At 47.4% G+C, this 7,115-nt stretch overlaps 1 protein-coding gene across 3 annotated transcripts; it reads right to left on the bottom strand.

The window, feature by feature from the left end:
• Positions 1-8: 8 nt before the first annotated feature.
• Positions 9-5,921, bottom strand: LOC104122800 (chromatin target of PRMT1). 3 transcript variants are annotated; one of them, XM_035890603.1, is made up of 4 exons: positions 5,820-5,921; positions 4,219-4,372; positions 1,309-1,492; positions 9-1,204 (listed from the first exon to the last, which is right to left on the bottom strand). In XM_035890603.1, the coding sequence occupies exons 1-4, from the start codon at positions 5,882-5,884 to the stop codon at positions 1,062-1,064; spliced, it is 546 nt and encodes a 181-aa protein (XP_035746496.1). In that variant the 5' UTR covers positions 5,885-5,921; the 3' UTR covers positions 9-1,061. The 3 variants fall into 3 exon arrangements, with proteins under 3 accessions (XP_035746496.1, XP_035746492.1, XP_035746506.1); XM_035890599.1 differs by having other exon boundaries at positions 11-1,204; positions 1,309-1,495; XM_035890613.1 differs by lacking the exons at positions 9-1,204; positions 1,309-1,492 and adding an exon at positions 1,598-3,975.
• Positions 5,922-7,115: the final 1,194 nt, after the last annotated feature.

Genomic DNA, 7,115 nt, shown 5'->3' with positions numbered 1-7,115 from the left:
AAGCCCCCGGGCCGCCCCTGCGCCAGCCACCCCCAGCTCCCGCAGCGGGGCGGGTTCTGCCACGCCGGATGAGCTCCCCAGGCTGCTTCCCTTTCAGTCCACAAGCCCAAAGATGTTTGACCCACCACTAAGGGCTACTCGGGGACTCCCATCTCCCTGGGTTCCAGTCCCACCTACACATCACGTACTCGTCCTTCCCACGGAGCGTACCCCAGGATCCCGCACATCTCTGGGACAGGCTGAAGCTTTTGGCGAAGCGGCAACGCCGTTAACCATTACGAGCAGATTTTTCCTACCGAGTACTTCAAACCGAGAGGCAGGACACCCCGAGAGCCCACATGGATCAGTGTTTGTTTGTCAGGCTAAGAAATAAAGCTAAAGCTGCAAGCCGAGGCTGCCAAGAGAGGCAGCTTCCCGGTAACTGCTCTAACTCCGGCAAACACCGGGCCAATCCCAAGGAACACGAGCGAGGTTTGTCTGGCGTGCTAACCAAACATTTGCCCGAAACGTTAACAACCCCACCGTCAGCAGCGGCCTCCTGCACATCATCTTGCACTCCTGCTATACTGCTGCTCTGATTTGTTGTTGAAAATACAAAGAGTCCATTTACCCAAGACTCGATTCACTTTCAGACTTTGAATTTAAGTTGATTTTGCAGGGGCTCGGGCTTTCTCCTCCGTTAAATTTTTCCCCTCGCTAATTATTTTAAGAGGCTCTTGGGTTACGGGGGCTCTGTATCATTTCCTTCAGTGCAAGGAGACAGCTGAAGATCACTCGCTGCCTCGACTACTATGCAAAGCATCAGGCAGGCAGTGATATCCCACAGGAGCGGAAAACTGCTCCCAGAGTCCCCAGAACCCCTCTAGCCACACTGATGTGCCAAGGAGCTTGGTGTTAAGACATTCCAGGAAAGGAAGCCTTAATTTAGTGCTACACCAACTCACAGACAGAGGGGCTGGGGGGCTGCGTGTACTTACACATGCTCGCTTTAAGCAGGAAAAAGAATTAAAGCTTATTCTACTTATTCAGCAGCAATGTGCTGCTCCTCAAATTTGCGCTCACTAACCTCTGCCACCAAGTCCTCCGCGGCCCATGGCCCCTCTGCCTAAGCCGCCTCTTCCAGGGCCACCGCGACCTCGAAGGCCACCTCTTCTCAGGCCCATCCTGGGGGATATACCTCGTCCTCCACGAAGCAGGCTCTGACCTTCAATAGCGAAAGGGAATTCAAATCAGAAAGAAACTTTTCAGACCGACAAAAAGACCGCGTTACTGATAGAAAAGCGACTCCGGTTCAGGCACGGTACTGACCTCGGAGCGGGACTCCTCCTCTCAGCAGAGCTCTCGCTCCCCGGCCGCCACGCATGGCTCCTCGGGGCAAACCTCTCTGCCCCATGGACAGTCCTCTTCCTCCCATGGCTCCGCGAGCAAGGGGGCCTGCCGGCCGGCCTAATCGTGCCTGAATGTTACTTTTACCGAGGCGTTGCTTTAAGCTCTTCTGGAATAGAAGATTTTTAAGAAACGAGAAAGTCATGCAGCAATCTTGGACTTGCAACACAAACAGCACAGCAATAGCCTATCAATAAAAACGGTGTGGTGGTTTTTTTTTTAAATAAAAATGAGGGTCACCAGCTCTCTGCAATATATAATCAACCTTCAAAGGAAGACAATCAAATCTGCTCTGGGAGGGATAATTTGTGAAGGTCAAGCAGAGAACTGAGACCTTTGCTGGAAACAAGTGTTTGTACAGACAAGAAAGCTTGCGGATTTGGAAAGAAGTGTTTTTTTAGCAGTGCTGCTGGGTTCAAATCAAAGCAGACACTGAATCCACAAGGCAGCCCGCTAAGCCTTTCTGCTGGGAGGTGACAGAGCAAGTAAATCCCTGAGACTGAGAGCAACTGGGGCAGAAGCCTAACCCACCTCCGCAGAGCACGCCGACATCGCTGCTGGTGGCCTACTGCCCCACCCTGGCTAGGATTCCACACAGACTAAGGCAAGAGGTGGGGAAAGCGTAAACTTTTCCATCTATGCTACAAAAACGACACCGAAGAAAATTTACCCTCACCAGAACAAGAGCAACAAGGAGCCAAGAAGCAAGAGTGGGGAATCTTCACCCTTGTCTCACGAACAAGAGCTCTTGGCCCTAAGGTAAGGTGACGGGAGCAGCCGTTAAGGCTGTATTTTACTACAGGTTTCAAGAGTTACTTAAAGTTATTGCTTGTCTAGCAGGCCCAAGCCTGCGGATGGCTGAATTGGTTCCTCTAAAACCAGTCTCTTCTGTAGCTGTAGTAAGATTTTAAGTTTTACTGCCTCAGAGTTTACATTTCTCCAACAGCCTGTCCTGGTTTTGGCTGGGATAGAGTCAATTTTCTTCACAGCCCTAGCAACCTAAAATGTCAGCCTCTCCCTTCCGCCCAGCCTCTCCGGCAGAAAGGAATGAGAAAGCATGTTTGTGTTCCACATCCAATTACTCGTTTATGGCACTTACCATGAGAGTTTAAGATAAGCTGCAGGACTTTGCACTGAAACAGCCTAAGAGCGCTCACCCTTCTGCTCTACCTCAGAGCAGTAGCACCTTGGTCTGCTCCAGCTACTGAGTAAATGCACGTCTAGAACCAGCCAGTATAAATATTTTTACACTAAAAAAAACCCACAGCAGGTCTACGTAAACACTTGTTCACTTCTGGGCACAGTACATCCAGAAGGATGAGAACAGCTCCTGGTGATACCAAGTACAGCACTTGTGAAAATCCAATCACATCAACTTCCAGAGCAACTTGCAATCTTCAAAGAGCCACCAGATTTCCAAATTTCTCTGCAATGCCCTTCTGCGGCCCTCTCTTGCAGCACTGAATTCCACTTTTACTTTGTGAAAGGACGCCTATGGCCAAGATAAAACCCAAATGGGTTTAAGATCTAAGCCAAACGACTCATTCTTCCTTGTTCCGCTGTGGCACCTCAATTCAGCAAGCGGAAACTCCCCGCGTTCAATCCAGCTTCACTTACCACTCGTGAGATTCTTAACTTCTCAAACTTTTTATACAAGCAGAAAATAATTTAGGATACCATTTCCAGAGCTTTTGTTTACCAGCTCCACAAGGCTAACTGGCACCACAGTCTGGTTTTACAACAGAAGCCTCAAGAGATCTTAAAAAGCAGCTGCACTCCTCTTTATCAGAGCGAGCTCTGGATGGGAGCATGTGTGGCAGGTTTAAGTATTCCAGCTATTTGGTGAAGCAGCTCAGCTAAGAGATTTCCAGGGTTTTCTCCTCGTGTGCGAGATAAGGCACAGAATTATATTTAACCACTGCAGCAGTCAAGTCACACAGTGCCACTATTTGAACTCACTGCACAGCACTACCCAACAGATTTCAATTTGTGCCCTACACGTATGTTTTAAGCTAATCCTAACCAGCCTTCCCATTTTAACATAGGCTTTAAAACTTGCAAAAACCCCTACAGTCTGAGAACGAGCAGGCCCGAGACAAACAGCTCCCTTCCGTACGTTACTGAGGCTCCTGCAGTAGCAAGATTTTGTCCCCTGCCCCTTCTCCTTAAGCCCAGGGTTATGGAGAAGCACATTGACTGCGGCAGAGAAATCAAAATCTAGCACATCTGCTTAGGTCTCCTGCTCTACCGACAGAAGGCAATTTGAGGAACGCACCGTAATCTGCAGTACTCATTACTGATGTGGAACAATAAAGACTCTTTTTATATAAAGAGAATGCAACACTATGCCTTAAATCCAGGCCTGCATTCTAGCATTTGCAAGCCATCAAAAAATCCGTTTGTTCATCTGTTCCTCGCAGCCAGCTGCTATCAAGGGAGCGCAGCAAGAGAGGGTGGAGTTGGGGATGGGAGCAACCAGCCTCAACTGGATAGCAAGTACTGGAAACAACCTGCAGCAACTGTTAACTGCAGCTAGATTGCGAGATGAAGCACTCGGCAGATCCAGAAACTCAGAATGAGAACATTTCTCTGAAAAAATAGAGAGGAGATATGAACAGCCAGCACAAAAAAAAAAAAAACCAAACCCCAACTCAATAACATTAACCAGGAAGTTACAAAGCATTACTTATCTGAAGTAAAAAGTGGGATTATTCTGCAAGTCCCCTCTAGGTCTCTCATTTTGAACTTTCAGGAGCATTTTGCAAAATCCACCATATCCTGAAAAGCCATCTGCTGGTGACCGGCACGCCAGAATACGCCGCTTTCTCTCACCTGTTTAAGCTTCAAAGCAGCCTGGACAGAAGGTCTATTCTCCATCTGCTGGGCCAGTCTTCTGTTTCTGGCACTGGCTAGCTGCTGCTGCTGCTGCATGGTAGCCCGAATATTCACTGGCATCGGCTGTTTGTTCTTCAGCATGTTAGTAAAGCTTCAAGGTCGAATAAAACGGGTGTTTAAATAAAGCTTTATTACATACATTTATTGGCATTTCATGGTTCTCAAGATTGGATCTCCAGATCCCATGAATCTTATGTAAAGAGTGGTACTTAGGTCACGTCATATGTGATTACGTGTTCCTTGTTTTCCACAAGTGTGCAAGAACTGGAAACTCAGAAATGATGTCGTATATTACTTCAGAAGTGACAAAGCTTTAGGTTACTGATTTTAGAAATGGCAGAAGGAATGAAAACAAGCAATAAGCAGAGATGGTCATGACAGATGGGAGAGGACATCACAGAAACAGAAAAGCAAACGGAAATCTGACTGCAAAAGCCAAATTAACCCTCAAAGATCTGTTTAAAAAACTCAGCTTTACAAAAGACCTCGCCCTGAGATCTGACTGGTGTGCCCCCCCCCTGGAACTGGTGCCATAAGAAATGCCACCACCCAAGTGCGCTCACTTATAAAAACAGTTCACTTGGCAATTTCTTTGGTGCACAAAGAATCTTCTGTCTTTAAGAGCTATATAGGCGCAGAACATACAGCAAGATGGCAAGCAGCAACCCATCAGCTTTCCACTGCGTCCCAGGAGCTACACAAGACTGCAAAATAAAACACTTAGAGATGAGGAATATGGACTGACCAAAACGAAAGAGGCCAGCAAGCCTTCCCTGCGGCTCACTACTCATCCTTCCCAGGATAAGCTCTGAGCACTGGTTCAGGCTATATCTCCCTTGCTAGCGCAGGAACTGCAGGCAAATGGCTCCCTTTATCCCTGATTCAACGATACTAACAGAGTTAATCCAGGAGCAATTAGTAAGAAAGTGAAACGTAACTGCAGCATCGCTGTTAGTTGTCACTGTAGAACTGCAAAAGCTCAATGGCATGGAAAAAGAGAAGAATACTCAACAGAAGAAATAAAGAGATCGGGAAAAGAGAGAGATGGAGATGAAGCAAAGCGTTCGCCTCTTACAAGGCCCAAAACATTGTTAAAGGGCCTTCGGGCTTGTTTGATGGCCTGCTGCATGCCTCTTACAGGCCAGACCACATGCACGTGTGTCTGCCTCGGACAAAGCAGCAAGCCTGCTGCAGCTCAGGTAACATGCTACCACACTGCAGTGTCAACTATATAAATGTAAAAACATGTGGAAGAAAAAGGGAGGGCGTGAGGTTTCTCTCTTTTGTTATAACACATCCCACCATATTTATGTGTCGAATAGTTTAATATTAACTGCTACGGATAAATTTCTCCAAAACACTTGCCCTTTTAACCTGGCGTACCACATTTGTTGAAGTTTAAGACAGAGGTGCATAGCCATCTGCTTGTTTTAGTGAGGTTAAAAGAGGGCAGAAACCACGTTGGTTTTTGGACACCGGACAGTGATAATTAAGTAAAAAAATTTCTTATGAGCTGAAGCTGCTGTTGGCTTCCTCACCGCTCATTCAGAGACATCTTGGTGGTGCTCTTTAGCACAACCTTCGGTGCTGACTGTGCAGCCATCTTCAGATCAAGAGAATCTGCAAAACACGAGAACCAGACTTAACAAACAGCATGGAGATCTTGCGCTTACTTGACTACACATTAAAAAAACCTGCATTCCAGCTCCTTTGGTGGAAAGAATCAAGAATGCTAATGGGTATTCTAGTAATGCATTTTTAATAAGTTTTCTAGGGTGCTGCTATGATACAGCAGGGTTAATAAATCAGCAAGTTACACTAACTCATCCCTACTGAGAAGTCATCCTTTTAGGAAGCGAAAATTTTACCACTGGCAAGAGCAATGCTGCAAAAATACAGTCCATCAGCAGTCAAGATGGCACCCAAACGTCCTGTTCAGTACAGCACCTAGTGACACCACCAGGCTTCCTAAGCTTTTAGTATCAGCAAGATGGAAACCTCAATTTGTTTTAAACAGATGCATGCCATATACTTGGCAAAAAACCCTGCAATATCACAGAAGTCTCATATATTTTACAAATATTAAGATCCCATCCTCCGATTATGACTTGGGCAGAGGTAAGGGGGCAGTCACTTCAGCTTTTTAATAGCTAATGCTCCTGTAGGCAGCTCATCCGCAGTCCTAATGCGGTTCTCTAACATGAGAACCTGCCACATGCCTCACAAAAGCAGCAAAGGGATTTAAACTCAGCTGTTACTCATCTTGGGAGCACAGCTCAAGCCCGAGTGCTTTGCCAGGGATGAACGCTACTGAAACGTGCTAAGCTCAAACCCACTACGTGTGCAGATAGATCTCTATTTTATTTTTTACAATTAGTATCAAATTTAATGCTCAGATGACCCCCGAAAAGCACTCACCCTCAAAACACCTCGAACAAAAAGCTTTCTTTACAGTGTTTTACAGTCCATCAACTACAAACTGAGCCAACAGCCGCACCCCATATTTGGTTTTTTAATTAAAAATATTTTTAAAAAGGGTTTTTTGCAGAGGAAGCCCCGCTCCCACAAGCCCACCATGGAGCGCGGGGGCCGCCCCGGCACCGCCAGCCGAGGACGGGGAGGAAGGCGAGGCCTAGCCTGGGCCGTTCGCTCCAGCCCCGTCCGACAGCTGCCCTGCGAAACGGGGGGAGAAATCCCGTCCCTGCGTTCATAAAACCTGCCCAAAGGCAAACAACGCATCCCCCCCTCCCCTCAGAGGGCAAAGATCGGCCCCCCCCGCCGCCTGAGGGGCCCCCGCGGCCTCCCTCCCGGAGCCTCCCTTCCGCCCTCAGCGC

Source organism: Egretta garzetta, unplaced genomic scaffold (assembly GCF_000687185.1).
Source record: "Egretta garzetta isolate BGI_Z169 unplaced genomic scaffold, ASM68718v1 scaffold350, whole genome shotgun sequence".
In the NCBI taxonomy this organism is placed as follows: Eukaryota; Metazoa; Chordata; class Aves; order Pelecaniformes; family Ardeidae; genus Egretta; species Egretta garzetta.
The sequence above is the reverse complement of the archived record's forward strand: the minus strand, read 5'-3'. Positions and strand labels throughout refer to the sequence as shown.

Coding starts and splice junctions, on each gene's coding strand:
- LOC104122800 (XM_035890599.1), bottom strand. CDS start 5,884: ATGGCTGCACAGTCAGCACCGAAGGTTGTGCTAAAGAGCACCACCAAG. Junction 1,496..4,218: donor CTGCTTTGAAGCTTAAACAG/GTGAGAGAAAGC, acceptor CTTCTATTCCAG/AAGAGCTTAAAGCAACGCCT. Junction 1,205..1,308: donor AGGAGGAGTCCCGCTCCGAG/GTCAGTACCGTG, acceptor TCGCTATTGAAG/GTCAGAGCCTGCTTCGTGGA.